At 41.9% G+C, this 16,563-nt stretch overlaps 2 protein-coding genes across 3 annotated transcripts in view; one reads left to right on the top strand and one right to left on the bottom strand.

The window, feature by feature from the left end:
* The window catches only part of NVL (nuclear VCP like), a 38,681-nt gene extending 37,530 nt beyond the window's left edge, over window positions 1–1,151 (bottom strand). Inside the window, exon 1 of one of the 2 annotated variants that reach the window (XM_040060321.2) lies at window positions 1,038–1,151. In XM_040060321.2, the coding sequence (XP_039916255.1) occupies window positions 1,038–1,094 (57 nt within the window). In that variant the 5' untranslated portion in view covers window positions 1,095–1,151. The remainder of the gene's footprint in view (window positions 1–1,037) is intronic. The other variant, XM_040060322.2, reaches the window with a different exon arrangement.
* Window positions 1,152–1,157: 6 nt separating this feature from the next.
* CNIH4 (cornichon family AMPA receptor auxiliary protein 4) lies at window positions 1,158–8,928 on the top strand. Its single transcript, XM_040060326.2, has 5 exons — window positions 1,158–1,286; window positions 2,571–2,639; window positions 3,424–3,536; window positions 7,996–8,136; window positions 8,727–8,928. Exons 1-5 carry the CDS (start codon window positions 1,218–1,220, stop codon window positions 8,752–8,754), a joined length of 420 nt encoding a protein of 139 aa, XP_039916260.1. The 5' UTR covers window positions 1,158–1,217; the 3' UTR covers window positions 8,755–8,928.
* The last annotated feature ends 7,635 nt before the right edge of the window (window positions 8,929–16,563 follow it).

The following is a 16,563-nucleotide window of genomic DNA, read 5'->3' as shown; positions in this document are numbered from 1 at the left end:
TTGGAATAGTCAAGACACACTTGACTATTTCTGTGATCTTGTGAATTAAACCAAGCAAGTTCCCTTGAGCAGTCTCATTCTAAGAAATTAGAATGAGACTGTCTCATTTTAAGGAATTAGAAGTGGAGTACATTTATACACAGGCTCAGAAACCTGGTGCTCAAGGTGCAAAGTCATTATAAAATATCATTAAGATGTGACACAGCACTGTGCCAGTTGAAGGAATCACAGTTTTCCCTGTTGTTCCCACATGCATTTGGGAAGTAATTCCATTTTCCCCTTTTCTCAGCTATTCAATAAAATCACTGTACGTGTTTCCAAGTACAAAGAGCATTTGCCAATATCACAGAATTGCAGGATCATTTAGGGTCATCAAGTCCAATCTGTGACTGATCACCACCAGACCACGGCACTGAGTGCCACATCCAGCCTTCCCTTAAACACCTCCAGGGATGGTGACCCCGCCACCTCCCGGCAGCCCGTTCCAATGTCTAATCGCCCTTTCTGTGCAAAACTTCTTCCTACGGTACAAATATATACATACACACACGTATATATACACATATATTTACATACACATGCCTATATACCACATGTATATACACACACCTATATATCTAGATATATATACACAGATACACATTGCGTGTGTGTATATATACACACATATACCTATATGTGTGTATACATATAGGTGTGTATATATATAGGTATACTTTCTTTTGCCCTATTCATTTCACATGTGAAGCAGCAGCAGCCAGACTCAAGACCGGAACGACTAAAGAGGACAGAAGAATGACACACACACACAAAAAAAGATTTTACAGAAAATTAAAATAAATAAGATAAACATATAGCGCTTTCGAAAGCCTTTTTAAGGCCTTTCTAAAGCCCTCAGAGGCAGGGCCGGGGTTTGGTCCTCTCCTGCCAGTGAACGGGCCGGACGCTCAAGGCCCCTCAGCCAGAGGGGGACAGACGAGCCCCCGCCGGCTGCCGGTGCCGGTGTTACCGGGGGTGCCCCGGCGGGCGGCCGGTACCTGCTTGATGCGCTGCTTCAGCCGGGGATCGGAGACGCGGCCGGGCCGGCACCGCATGGCCGCCACCCCGCCTGAGAGGGGAACTCCATTTCCCAGCGTGCCGCGCTGCGCGGGCCCGCCCGGCCGGGGCGGCGCCTACGGCGGCCGGGAGGGCCCGAGCGCGGCGGGCGCGGCGGCGGGATGGAGTCGGTGGTCTTCATCTTCTCTCTGATCGACTGCTGCGCCCTCATCTTCCTCTCCGTCTACTTCGTATCCTGCTCCTCGGGCGCGGGGGCCGCGGCGTGGGCACAGAGGGGCACCGGGGCGGGCCGGGCCCGCTGAGGCGCCGGCGGGGCCGGTGGGCGGCGGGCGGGGGGGCTGCGCTGGGCGATGGCCGCGGGGCCCCGGGGCTGCGGGGCGGGGGCGGTGCCGCCGGGGCGGGGGCGGCGCGGGATCGGCGCCCGGACCCCGCGGGGCCGCGGCTCCACGGGCGGGAGCGGCGCGGCTGAGGAAAGGAGCGAGCGGTGCTCGGGAGCCGCACGGGCCTAAAAAGTGCGGCCAGCGGTGTTTTCATGGCAAGGACGCCGTGCTCCGCGTTAGCCGTGTGCCCGTAGCTGTGGGGCTCCGAGTTCCTCGGCAAGCGGGACTTCCATGCTCTTTTGTTAGAGGCCGGCCCGCAGTCTGTGCTGGCTGGCGTTGTTGCAGGGCAAAGCACAGATTTGACTTCCTTACTTTCCTCAGAAAAAGAGAACGGGCTTTCACATTCTTTCAGTCCTGATGGCATTTTTCAGGGTCTACCCAGTTCTTGTAGCACAACCACTGGGAAAAAAAAAAAAAAAAAAAAGAATTCATCCTAGAGGGATAAGTTGTTGAAAAATGAACAGCCTTTACCCATTTTTTAAGAACAGGAAAAAGATCTCTTAGTGTTCATTTCCTTGGAGAAAAGAACCATGGGCTCTATAGGAGACAGCATGGCAAAGTGCATCCTAAGCCTTTTTTGAGAGGACTTTTCTGTCTGAAATACTCGCATTTCAGTCTGAAAGTTCATTCGGTAATGATGTTACTCTGTTATTTCCTAGTAAAGTGTTGTTTAATTCAGTCTTGTTGTAAATGCTGGGGAGAGAAAAAAAAAATAAAAAATGGTAGATTCGCTGCTTAAAACTGCAGAATTTTGTGAGGAGAGTTTCAAAGCTCATTAACTAGTCCTGCCCATTAAGTTTTGGTTTCAAGGGTTGTAGTAACGATTTTGATACTAAAAGTACTGAGTTTCCCTCCCTGTTTTAAGGGCTGAACTGAACTCTGAACTTTAGCACTTGTGCAACAGTTGCCCTTGGGAATATACAATAATATCACTTGGCCTGATGATAAAATGTGGCCAAGTCTCCTATCTAAAATAGGAGTGAGTTGTAACTAGTAGAAATACGCTTTCGACAGAGCAACGTAGAGCAAGGCAGTGAATGCTGAGAGCAGGGGGTCCTCCCCAGTTTATTGGCTAACAGTAAAGCTTCGTGTATTCTGAATTACTGTACACTCTTTCCTTATCCTGAACTTCAGATAATCACACTATCAGATCTGGAATGTGACTACATCAACGCCAGATCATGCTGCTCCAAGCTCAATAAAGTAAAGTGCCGTTCTTTGCATTTGCTGTGGTTTGAGAAAACCACATCCTTCATCTGAGCATTGCAAATTACTGGGGTGTGATGGGTATCTGAGGAGCCTTGATTGGCAGTGTTTTGCATGTATCACTTATTTCAGCATGCTTGTCTTTTTTTGGATGTCCATCTTTCAGCAAACTCCATCACAAAAGTGCTCTTTTAAATGAATCTGCTTAAAACTCCTAGCATTAAGTCAAAGTGGCCTTCCTATGTGTGTGTTCATTTTGATTTAAAGGTATTTTTTCTTAATGTGAGAGAGACTGGTACAGGATCCTGTCAAGCCAAGAATGCGTAATTGCCAGGGGCTGACCCAGTTTAATGGTGCCAGTTTTTATATTGATCAGCTTTCTTATCTGTTCCAAGCCTGGGGCTGTCTGTGCAGGTCTTAATTATCTGAGTTCCTAAACCCACTGTTCTCTGCAGTGATTTCACATGAGCTCTGCATACTTTCTCTGTTCTCTTTCCCGAATGCTTGTGTAGTAGCGTTCAGACTATGCTGCTCTCTAGAAATGTTTGCAATACTTGGGAAAAGCACCTCTGTTACAATATCTCAGGGCTTGATTTGTGCTTACTTGTGTGGAATCTGCCTGAAGCTATTCATTTGTCCACACTGTGATGGAACCACATGCCTCTGCTGTCAGTTTTTCAGATTTTACGTGGTTATAATCAGATTATAATTCCAAACAGACATATTTTTCATGAAGGAATTTGCATTTGTGCCTGTAACTCTCTCTTTTCCCTTTTTGCAGTGGGTGGTGCCTGAGCTGATTGGCCATGCTGTTGTCACAGTATTAATGCTTATTTCATTGCACTGGTTTATCTTCCTCCTTAACCTGCCAGTGGCCACATGGAATATATATAGGTAAGTGCTCAAGGGTTTGTGGGGTTTCTTTTTAGCACTGTTATCACTTTAGCTTTAAGTGTAGTACAAAGATGAATAATGGGTCATGGTGAGATGTTTCAGTTTTGTTCTTGAGCTGCTGACAGTCTTCGTTCATCAAACTGTCATTAAAATGACAAGAAGCCCAACAGTGTAAAGGACACAAAACTTTTGGCCTTTGCTTTCATTCTCTTTATTGCTCAGGAATCTCCATTTGTGGGTCATTCCCAAATTCATAGGAAATAATAGCAGATTAATTGGGATTTTGAAATAGTACTGAAATCAGAGTTAATAATGTTTTCACACTGTGTCTGATAGTGCTATCAGCATAAAAGTGCTTAGGCTGGCATGGCTGATGGTTGTAAAACTGTGGGGCTGTGGTGTCATCCCCTGCACCCTCCTGCTTTACTGACTTGTGCCTTCCCCTCATCTGCACTGGTTTTGGCCCCCCCATCCTGCAGGTTTGTATTTGGGAAGGTTTGCAGCCTTTTCACCCCGGGACAGCTGTCAGTGTTACTGCTCTTTGTACACTGGCCTGCCACCCTTGGAAATGGTTTAGTTACCAGTGGGGGTTTCCAGGTGGCAACACTGGGGACTGTCAGTTCATGGTCTTTTTATCTGACATCATTTGGTGTGTGGAGGACTGACCCCTCACAGGTGTTTAGCTGATGGAAACTGGATGTGGATTTGTCATAAATTATCTCCAGCCACTATACTGAGGGAACCCAAAAGCCCAAATGTTAAATGTTCAGATATGGAAAGCTGGCTGTAATTCTTATTTGCCTCAATCTGCCAGGGCTAACTGTTTGCAGGGATGGCTTGAGTTGCTGGTAGAATTAAACAGAAGTTTAATTCTGCTGGTAGAATTAAACAGAATGGAAGTTTCAGAGCTCCCATTAAAACAAAGTTGAGGATGTCTGTACCGATAACCTGGTTGTTCTTGGACAAAATAGCTGTGCTATTTAAATATTGATAAATACCACCCTGGTTTTCTACAGAACTGCCAGCAAAGCCTTCAAATATTTCTAAGCTGGAGAAACATGCGACAGCATAACTTTATGCTTAATAAATAAGTGTTGCCTAAATACTCACACATAGGTCATGGCTTTGCCTGCTTTTGTTTGCCCCTCCCTATGTACAGGTGTGACCTATAGTGACTAGTATTTGGGTTGGGATCTGCTGGCAAGCGTAGGGTTTGATGTTTCATTTAGGCAAGGCTGAGACACTACAGACAGAAGGCATTTTCTATGAAGCTGTCAAAAATTCTTGTGCTGGTTACCGTTTTGCTGCTTCATTTTGTGTACTTAATTTTTAAAGCAGCCACTTGCTTTCCCTTCTAAAACTGGTCAGAGGGAGTTTCAAAAGAGAAATTATTTCTACATGTCAGGCAGTAAGCTTTGATTGTTGTTTGGTATTGACAGCTCTCATTTTATTTATGTCCTACATAGTGTTAATATTCTGAATATCCTAAAATTCAGGATTGTTCCCTTAATTTTAGATGCGCAGTCTAGGCAATTAGAAGTCAAAATATTAGGCCTGTATCACTAATCCTCTCTTCTTTCTGTGGGTCGAGGGGTTTCTCCCACATTAATAGCCTGGACTATCCCATCTCTAGTGAAGAGTTGGAGGCCTGCAAAAGCAAGTGTGGGGTTTAGCATTTTCAGCTCATTAGGAACTGTAGGGATAGCACAAGGAGTAACAGGTTGAAAAGGGGAAATTCAGGTTAGACATACAGAAGAAAAATAATTCTGTTGAGGCTGAAGAAGTCCTCGCTTTGCAGTGTAAGTGACAGAGGGAAAGGTAGGATAATCTCTTCCTCTTACTCACTTTTCTTTAAAACCTCCTTAATTGCAATGATTACATGGCATCTACAGGCAGTACTGGCTTAATTTAGTAATTCTCTCAAGAATTTCAGTGAGAGAGATTTTGTGCAGGAAGGGTATCAGAAACAAATCCTGGGAAGGATAAATTAGTGAAAAACAACATCAAGAGAGACTTCCAAAGTTGCAACATGTTGATTGTAACATCCTACTGGCCCTTCTTGTTCAGCACGCTCAGATGATATTTGTCATTCTATTCTTTTCAGCCTTCTGATGTTTTGCATTTTTGTAGTGGAGTTTCTCACAGATTGTAACATAAACAAAGTGATGGTTTTCACATTCCTCCTTGGAGGAGGGGCAATTGATGGACTTCTAGTTTGACCAGTGGGGTTGGAGAGGTGGCAACCTCATTCTCCAATCCCTGGTCATTGTCCAGAATCTATATAAATCGAGGTCGAGAAATAAAGGGGTCTTTTTCTGCCCTTTCTTGCTCTTCTGTTCCGACAACACAACTACATGAGTGTTGTTCTTTTTGTGTCTGTCTAGCGACAGATATTTAACTTTTTTTTGATTAATTTTGCAGTGTCTCCAGTGAAACAGTTTTGTCTTACACTCTCCTTGTTTTAAAACCCAAAGAGAGGCATTCAGCTTTTTTTTTTTCTTCTTTGTTTTATAGATCTCCTTCAGAGAACAGGTCCAAATAATGAGATTCTTGCCATGCCTTTAAGAAAATAAAACTGAAAGAGTAAAAAAGCCAAAAAACTTTTAAAATCCACTGAAAATTCTAGTCAAAACTTCCACATCCCTTTAAAAATTGGGAAATCTAGAGGGAAGTGTCCTGTTGCTGTGGTAGCAACTTCCACTGAATGGAAATCCTAGAGGCACTAATGTGTATATTTATTAAAGCTGGCAGTTTACTTGTTTGCTGCAGATGATTTTTTGCCACGTAGAAGATGACAGCTGGCTTAAGCTGGGTTTGTCAGCACCTAGCAGCATTGTATCCATGGCTCACTTCCTTAGATCTAGAATGTAAGCTGTCCTGCCTTGTGGGCCTCTTGGAAGAAATGCCTCACAGCTCACAGAATTAAGTCACATCATTTAAGTGTCACCAATTTTTAAAAAAGCAAAATTAATGCATGCTGTCTTTATGGCACTCATATCCCAGACATGTAAGAAACTTACGCGTTCTGTCTCTAGGATAAATTGGTACAGGAAGCACATTCCTCCTTTTATTCCAATAGAATATGTTGCATCCCCAGGAAATGGACAGTGATTTGTGTTGTAACACTAAAAACAGACCAACCATTCAAAACTTCAAATTTAGAAGAGAATTTCAAACTAGAATTATTTAACATGAACTATTTTTAATGGGACACAACTATCTTGGGTATTAGTCAAATATGCTGCGGTGCTTTTCAGTGCCTCTGTGACACACAATTACTGTGGGTTGAACTTTTTCCTTCCCAATGTCCTACTGCTGCTAGAAAACCTCCCTGTTGCTTGTTCCCTTTCCTTCCCCTCTTGCTATGGAAATGAATAATGTAAGAGGTGGGGAAGTGCCTTTTGGGCTACAAGCGGTGCCATTGGAGTAAATGAAGAAAATTGAACAGGTGTTCTCTTCTGAGACCATGTTTCTGCTCCAGCTTTAAGACAAAGTGTCAAATTCCTGTATAGAAAGAGTCTGATTTCAGGAAGTTAGAGCCTGTATATCATCTTGTTGAAGTGATGTTCTAGCCTGAGCACAGCTGGAGTGAGAATTCATGCGCTCCCATGTGCTCCCTCGAGAAATTCTTCTGACAGGAGAACATGCTGCTGGCTCAATTGTCACAGGACATAAACATTTGGCTTGCTGCTTTTATGCTTCCTTGACTTACATTCCACTTGGCTTCACTCAGCTTTTGTTCTCATGTGGGTTTGGACAGCAGAACTTGACATCTTCAGTTCTGCCCAACTCATCCTGTCAGCCTCAGTGTGCTGAGGTGTCCCAGGATGGCTGACAAAGGCAGGAGTAACAGCACAGATCCCTCGCCTTGGCTTGTGCCACCTCATTGTGACCACTGGAGTTTGTGATTTTCTGTGTGAGGTTTTCTGCTAAATAAATGACTGATACTTAGTTAAATTAGGTTCTTTTCCAGTCCCTTTCATCTAATACATCTTTCCACTGTGGGTGGGTGTTTTCCCCATGACAGCAACTAACTGTGAACAGCAATTAAACTGAACTGGAATTGGCTATTACCTGGAATCTCTCTCATTTATACATGGGAAGCCGGGCTGATGTTTTTAGTACTTCTTGTTCTCTTATTATTTGTGGGTTGTAGTGGCAGAGATAGCTGCAATATCCAGAACTCCCTCACCTTGAATTGTGAAACAACTCTTCAGATGAAAGTCCCTGCTTGGCAAGCTTTCCCCTGCCTCTTGCCCTGATATTCCCTAATGTTTCGGTGATTCCATTTTTGGGTTTTGTTGTGTGGTGGGGTTTGTTTGTGGGTTTTTTTGGGGTTGGGTGTTTTTTTTGTTTGGTGGTTTGTGGGGTTTTTTGGTTGTTGTCTTCCTGTTGTTGCTTTGTGTGGGTTGTTGTTGTTTTTGGGGTTTTGTTTGTTTTTTTATTCTTTAACTTTCAGGTACATTATGGTGCCAAGTGGAAACATGGGAGTATTTGATCCCACAGAGATCCATAACCGAGGACAACTGAAATCACACATGAAAGAAGCCATGATTAAGCTGGGCTTTCATCTGCTCTGTTTCTTCATGTACCTTTACAGGTTAGTTTCAAAAATTGCTCCCAAGGAACAAAGGGATTGTCTGCCAGCTCTTTTTATCTCCTCTATTCCACTGGTGTAATTGCTGGTATTCATGTCTTAGCTTTTTGCATCCTGCTAAGCCTCAGTAATATATTTTGACAGCTATCTCTGGGCTCATTATATGCCTTTATTCATTCTGATCAAACACTGTTTGGAAACTCAGGCTACTCCTTAATCTCAAAACCACAAGTACAACGTAAAGAGTTACGTGCTTTCGGCACCTACAGTAAGTGGCCTGTTTAGCAAGGAAATACTCTTGAGGAGCAAGTTTATTTTACAAGTTCTGTTTTTAAAAAATGAAGTTGATCTGGCTGAGTTACAACTAGATGTGTTCTGTGATAAGGCCACTTACTCCAAGGTGGCAGAGCTGCTGCTCCTCTGCTGCGGTATTGCTCCTGCAGCCTTGTCTTCCTAAGCCAAGCACACAGCAGGGGTGCCTTGACTTTCTATTTCAGGTTCTCTCAGCACAGCTCTCCCGTGACAGTGAGAGCTGCTCCTGCTTGCACAAGCTTCAGTAATCCACCGGTATCATGTTTTCTGTTTTGTCACAGTATGATTCTGGCTTTGATAAATGATTGAGAAGTTGAAAGAGAACCATTAGCTGCCAAATTGGGTCGTCACTCCAGTGACTGGTTGTGGAGCCACAGACACCTCCTGAACACACCTAGATCAGTGTCGTCATGCAGTATATTTTTCCTCTTTGAACAAGAAATATTTTTCTGTATTTTTAACATAAAATATTTTCAAAAGACATTGGATCCGTGTAGCAGTTGTTTTTGTTCCTTTTTGAGCCAAGCTGCTGGAGCTGCTGTTTCTGTAAGGTGAAATCCTTGCTTACAGAAGTGACCTCATGGGAACTAAACGGTGTTAAGGGAAACTCATTTCAGCAGCATGAGCTGGTAATGATGGTAGTTCCAGAACACATTTAAGTGCAGCAGTGATATCTGATTCTTGCTGAGAGGGGTCAGGATGAGACTCTGGCTGCCAAGCTGTCCTATCAAGAGCTTAATTTAAAGGAGCGCTTGGAACAGATTTCAAAGTGGAACAGGAACACAGCTTGCAGCTTCATGTTGGTATTCTTTCCAGACAAAAAAATCAATGGAATGAAAGTTACATTTTCCTCCCTTTCCCCACCACCCTGCAGCAGCCTATATGAAGTCTTGTATTTGGATGGATTAAGATCCCTTTGGTGGACATGACACTTGTGTGTAAGAGTGCAGATAAACAAGAACCATAATTAATACTTGCTTTTTCCCTTCAACTCATATTTGTTCGTTGAAGTACATCATGGACATCCAGATAAAGTAAAGATCATTTTGCACTGGGGTGGAGTTGGTTAAAGAGCAAAAGACTATCTGCAGTTGCTACTCCCCAACCCTGCTGTTTGCATAGCCAAGGGGATGAAACAGGAGTCTGTCTAGCTCAGGGAAATGGTCTGGTAACCCATATCCCCACTTATCTCCAGTTCTGATGTGACTCTGCTTCAGTGACACCAGCAAGTTCTCTTTGTGCAGCTCTTGCATCAATGATAAGTGTATAAACCTGAGTTTGTATCCTCACTGTCCAATAACTGTCTTTAAGTTTTTTATATGTGCTTGCAAACAGGTCTCTTGGAACAAACACATCAATTAAAACACTTAAAAAAAATACACTTCTGTAATTATGTTCAAAAATGTATGAGCTTTTTCTTAAGTATTTAGTTTTAACTGTACAGATGGAGTTAACAATTAGTTTAAGGGCCAGCCATGAAAAGGCAATATTGATGCTATATTGCTGTAGATAGCTTGTGTTCAGTGTTTATTCTAGAAGTTGGCTTTAAAATTTTTGATGGATGGAGTCCAAATTCAGCTGTGTTAAAGATGAAAAACTGCTGAAAATTGTGCTCGTTAAAAAAATAACTAAGGAAACAGCTGGTGCAGCTGGTTGCCACTGACTACCTGACAGCACAACAAACTACAAAAAGTATCGCCTTATAAAGCCAAAATGCAGACAGGAGATAGGTCTGGAGAAAGGAGAGCAAATAAGACTTCAAAAGAGTAGAAAGTCAGTAACTTTAACAGATTTTGGTAGGCAATTAAATTATTTTATTTGTGTGTGAAAAAAACCTACTATACATATTTTGGGTGTTAGAAGAAAGGGCTTAAGTCAGGTCCTTGCTGTACTGCTGACAGTAGATTCATTTCACTAAACTTGTTTCACACTGAGAAACATGAGCATTAACCTCATTTATTTTTAAGTCCATTACTCAAACTAGCAGCTTGATATCTTAATCTAAAAACATGATGAATAAGTTCTCTGTTCATTTATATCCAACAACTGACTATTAGAGTTGTAAAAACCTCAGCAGCAGGTTTCAGAGTCTACAATTCTGCTGAATAAATTACACTGGTAGTGCTGAAGCCTTCTTACTGTACAGGGTCAGTGCCTGCTTCAATGGAGATCTTCAGAGGTCAGTGTCAATTACAGAAAAAATGTGTTTGTAATAGCTAAAACATGATTAATTGCCTAGAAATAGGGATACCGCAGTTAAGTCACTCTGGGAAGACCCAAAGAGCACAGAAATTTCAATGGTGGTAAAAAAAGCCAAAAAACTTCCTTATTATCCAGCAGAGAACAGGGTATTTTAAACCCAAGTCTATCATACAGAATTCAAGACAATATTGAGAAACTTGGGATTGATTTTTTTTAAAAAAAATCATCTGACTATCACTATTAATTGGTGTGAGGTCAAATACAGATTCCTTCCTATTCACTCAGACTTTGGACTTGAGGAACCCAAGTATAACTTTGTGAGGAACCATTAGCTATGACTGATAGGAAAGTCGTGATCAGTGAAAAGAAATCAAAGTCCTGCAGGGATTCCAGCTTTTAACTGATGTTACTGAGCCCTTTTCCTCACCCACAATCTGTAGCCAGGCCAGCTTGCAAAGTCGTGCATCAGTTTTTAGAGATATTACATAATAGTTAAGAATTCTGCATTTGGAGGGTTAGTTAAAATGTGTAGAATTACATGTTTCCCCGTAATTAATCATTAATTAGACTGTTGGTTATTGAGCCTGTTTTTTAAGGAATATACTTGCCTCCTCAACCTAGTAAATGACTGGTTTGTGGTTTGGTTTTTTAAAGTGGTTCTGTATTATTGAACATGGTCAATCAGTGGTCTGACCACTAAGAACAATTCTAAGTGCAGGTTAGTAATCAACCAGAAACCCTGATAAGCTCAAAAAGGCAAATCTTCAGCTGTTCAGGATTGTCAAAACTTTATTTCTTCTCACAAGAAGCTCTCTAGGATTTTGTAGAAGCTAACCAAAGACGATTTATGCCTTTAAGTATAGGGTATGATGGACATTGGAGGTAGCAGTAGGAAAATCCAGGCTATATATTCTGAACCACCATGCAGTTCTCAGTACATTCACCACCTTAGCTTCGGCACAAACAGAAGCACACAAGCCTCAGTGATTACCCTTCAGAGCATTACAGGTGACAACCTGTGAGGAGACCACTGGCACTGCCATCCTTCTGGGATGAGGTGACAGCCTTGGCACGTGCAAGAGACGCAGGGAGGGGACCAGGCAGCGCAGAGAGCACAGGACAAGGTGTAAGGCAGGGCTCTCCTCAGGCACAGTTTGGATTCAAGTTAATTAAGAAACACCCATCTACTCTCAGGTTCCTTGGGGAACTTCTTTGAAATAACCTGAATGATTCTAAAAACCAAACAACCACAAAAAACACATCAGGAAAACAAAACAAAACAAAACAAAAAACCCCACAGGACTGAAATGTTACAGATGCTGAAAGGTCACAGACCCGTAGAACTCATATACCTGTTTCTCTTGCACTCTTCTGACCCATTAAAGGCAGACAGGGCAGCAGATGAAGCACAGCTTTTTTGGCTGGGTTTGTTAGTAACTTCCTTCATCTGCTGTGTGAATAATTTATGGCTGAAGTGGGTCTGCAACCCAAGAACCCTCCTGGAAATACCAACAGCCAAGGGAAGTGGCACAAAGAAGGACATGCAGAGGAATAAGGCACATCCCCTCCCTTGGCAGCTGTATTTAAGCCATAATTATCTATATACTGCCTAAACTGTAAGGGAGAGAACAGAATGAATACAAAGGTGCTACTAGAGGGAGTGAAGACTTCTTCTAATCAACACATAAGTTAAAAGAATTCAAAAATTGAACGTACATCAGCAAAAGGTTTGAGTTTGGAAAAGCTACAGGAGTGGAAATTCAGGCACAACTTTTTAACACAACATAAGCTAGACCTGACTAAAAATGCAGGACAAAGATGAAGTTCTGGTTTAAGGCACAGGGAGGAAGGACAAGAACGTGTGGTCAATTGGAGGGAACACAAAGGCAGGAGAGCAAAGCACTTTAGGAGCACCTTCTTACTATGAAGTATCAAAACGCCCATAAAACTCCCAGACCACCTACAGCAACCAGAGTCTGGGATTTAAGCAAGCTGCAGCATTAAGGAATGACGAATTTCACGGAGCCTCAAGGGAGCTAGTGAGATAAGCACAGCCTGGCACACGGGCAAGTCAAGTGCTAAAGTACAGCACAAACACAGGGGTGAGGTGGATTAGAGCCAGACAGCAGAGCCTGGAGAGCCTGAGCACAGCACTGAGCGACTCAGCTGCAGCTACACTGCCACGAATTAATTTCCTAGTGAGGAAGTGAAATACTATGGAAGAAATCTATAATTAATGATCAAGAAATTAACATCCAAGTCAGTCATATAAGTGAAGTTAGGGAAACTAAGAACTATTCATTCCAGTTATTTATTGTTTATTGAATTGAAAGAAAGGGAATACAAACATTTCTGTTAAGTGCTGTGCACCAACATGGAAAAAGTGTATTTTCTTTTAAAAATCCTAATAAAAACAAATCAGAAGTTAATGTAGTTCCGATTGAACAATTTTTAAAGATATGTTTAAAATACTACACATTTATAAAATAAAAAAGTTAAAACGGTGTTCTGTAAATAATTAGTAAAACAAGTGAAAATAAATACGAGACCCAAAGTTCTTATGTTTTTAATGCAATATAGCAAAGAAATTTTTAACTACTTAATAATATCTGAGGAGAGTAACAAAAATCCAGAAAGTTTAAGAACGCAATCCTTTGAAACATTTAATATCAGTCCATAGCAAATAGTCATTACATACCAAAAGCTCTAAGTGTTAACTAGTTCCACCACAACTCCATATAAATCTTGACAATTTAGAAATCTTGAGATCAACAATAAAGTTCTTTTCTTGATCTCTACAGCTTGGTTTGTAAGTACATACATGCTTTGAGGATCCATTTTGTCCCATATGTTTTCAAGGAGCCAATAACTTTTTCCATCTGTGCCTAAAAATGTTAAGTTTCAAATCTAGCACATATACCCTAAGAATGTAAAATGTTTATGAAAAAAGATGGGGCACAATGAATTTCAAATTTATAAAAATATACTGATATTAACCAAAACCTTCTGGTCAAAGGACACTTCACATACACACGACTTAGAGTATGCAATAAAACATGACAAGTACCTAGAACATTTGGTTCTCTGTCTGTTCATGGAACACACGCACGCACACACTCATACCAGATGGGAGGAACACTCTCACAGATGTTTTACTGAATCCAGATTCTCTGGATGAATAGACAGAAAACTTGGCTACAGTTTGTTTCAACTAGAGGCAGCTACTGCAGCAGTAGTTCAACACTGCACACTTCAATTAAGTCCACCCTGTTTAAAAAAAGTGTCATAGTTAATGATTTTGCTTTCTAGACATCGTTAAAAGTAGCAGTTTTCAAAAATCAAGTATGGCAGCTGAAAATGGACTCAAGCCAATGTGGAAAAGACAGGAGGAGGGCAAAAGGAGGATTAGCCATTTATGGGATGGGTGCTCCTCTTAATAGTTGTCTCAAAAAGAAATTAGATACAAGTGTATTTTGTAGCTAAAAATATGGACAAACTATTGAAAGTGCATTTTTCCTCCTCCCCCTTGAGTTACAGTATTTTGTTTGTTGGTCAGTAAATCCTGCTTTTTATGTCCATTCTTTTTTCTCTACCTCCCTCCCCATTTGGATCTACAACATATCCCCTCGAGCTACAGCTAACTGTATGAGTCCTGGCTTCCTGCTAAGAAAGCCTTTACAACTGATTTTGGGTGGGAGTATCACTTAGCAGTGCAAAAATACACAACTAGACAGCAACTCCCAACAGCAGACAGAGTTTTATCAAACATTACCTGGTTGAAGCCAAGTTGAGAAGTAACTGGCAAGATCTGGGCAGATTTCTAGCTTGCATCTTTGCTCCAATCATAATGAGAAGTTAACTTTAAAGTTGGAGAACTTTAGAAAAGACAGAGGGAATTTAAAAACAAAGGTGTCATTTCCCCCACTTCCCTCCCCTCCAAAACATGAACAGAGCTACCATTTTTCCCTTTTGTGTTCCATTGAGCCTTGAAAATTACTTACCTGAACAGCTAAAGAACATTCAGATAATAAAATGCTTCAGCTTTTTTTGAGATCTGCCTTGATAATAACCTGGGGCTACTGTGAGTATTTGAAGCCAACAGGTGACCAGAGGAAGTTACAAAATGAGTACACACTTACAGTATTTTCCTCTCTAAAACCATGGGCCTGCTGACTGGAAATACAGTACTTTATTGTGGGTGTGTACTTGTTCCAGCCTTACACTCCAGCCTATGAACATTTTTAAGCACATGGAAATCAATATATTGCAAATGAGCAAACTGATTTGGGTTTTTTTTCCCCCCCGATGCCACCCCAGTCTCATTTCATCGTCTGTGCACAAAAAGTATTGGTACTTTTCAATCCACATCGTGTGAATATGCAATGTGTTGGAAATAGTTTAGGTTGCTCTTTCATCTCCAAGCTGGGATGGTACTCATTGCTACATCTCTAATGGCAGCTGCTGTGGAACTGAGTAGTGTGGCAAAAAATGAAGATTAATCTCACCTTTCTGTCCTGCCTGCTCATGGCCCATGAGATGCAAACATGCAGTCACTGAGACACTCTGGAAGCAGTGCCACCTGCTTGGAGCTTGCTGTTACATGGCAAGGATGCACCAGGACACTAAGGGACAGAAATCCCACACCTGCTTCTCCCTAACTCAGCTTCTGAATACCTCCAGTGTCCTTCAGAGGGACAAACCAAGTCCAGAAGAGAGGGGCAGTGTTTTGGCAAAGGTCCTACATTTAAATTCCTAATTGCACTGCCATGGAAAGCAGGCATCAGCCCACAGCCCCCCCCCCAGCTGTACCAGGGAAGGAGTCTCACTCTGGTTAGTTATGGACACCACATTAGAAATGCCTGAAGTGCATATGAGACTTTAAATCTACACTTGAGATTTGATCCAGCCTTCACCACCTGCCCGTATTTCCCACTTTATTTCCATGAGTATGTAGTGCCAGACCATTTTATGAGACATTAAGACACATCAAAAACATTATTCTCCTTGCTCTCCTTGCTCTCCCTAAACAATATTTGGTTCGAAAATGAAAGTTCCAGAGTAAGACAATACTAGAGTAACTTCCAAAGATTCACATGCTGGCATTGCTTATGAATTGTACCATGTTTTGCACACGTAAAACACTTTTACAAGTTACTGTTTACAATTTAGATAATTAATTTCTCCTTAAACCCCCAGGTTTAGCTTACTCAAATTTGACTGTGGGAAATTGTTTTCCTGCAACATTAAGGCCACAGGCCTGACTCATCTTACGCTATCTGAACTAGGAAGCAAAATAAAGATCTTCCTCCAGAACTGATTAAAGGAAGAAGGAACTGATGTATAATCTTAAATTTACACATGTATGCTCAGTGCTGTGAAAGAGTAACTGCTATCAAAGCTGTCACCTTAGTTTTAAGGCTGAACATTAAGTTCCTACCTGGTTTTGGAGGTATTAGAAGACTCATATGTCAGACTCGGGGCTGGTTTCAACCACAGCATCAGAATCTTAACTCATGCTTAAGTTTGCACACGAGGCAAAACAAACACACACCACAGGATGGCTGGAATCTAAAAGAAAAAAAAATCTAACCTGCGAACCTTTGCTTTTCTGGGAAACACCGCACTCCCATTCATCAAAGTGGCTACACCTCTCTTCCCAGGAATTCCAGCAAACCTTCCCCCACCCTTCTTCCACACGTGACTAATAAGGACACTAAATCATTATCTCATGAAAGGATGAAGTCCACACTTCTGCTCACATGACTCCTGGTGGCATGCCCTTCCCTGCTCCTCCTTCACTTCGCAGCAGTACCAACACTACCTTTCCACCCAAGGTGGCCAAAAGGAATCCAGTGCCATCCCATAATGGATTTGTGTGTAGTGCAGAAGCACGGAGATGCCAGGACATCTATTTAC

The sequence above is a fragment of the Hirundo rustica genome, chromosome 3, assembly GCF_015227805.2.
Source record: "Hirundo rustica isolate bHirRus1 chromosome 3, bHirRus1.pri.v3, whole genome shotgun sequence".
Taxonomy (NCBI): Eukaryota; Metazoa; Chordata; class Aves; order Passeriformes; family Hirundinidae; genus Hirundo; species Hirundo rustica.
The sequence above is the reverse complement of the archived record's forward strand: the minus strand, read 5'-3'. Positions and strand labels throughout refer to the sequence as shown.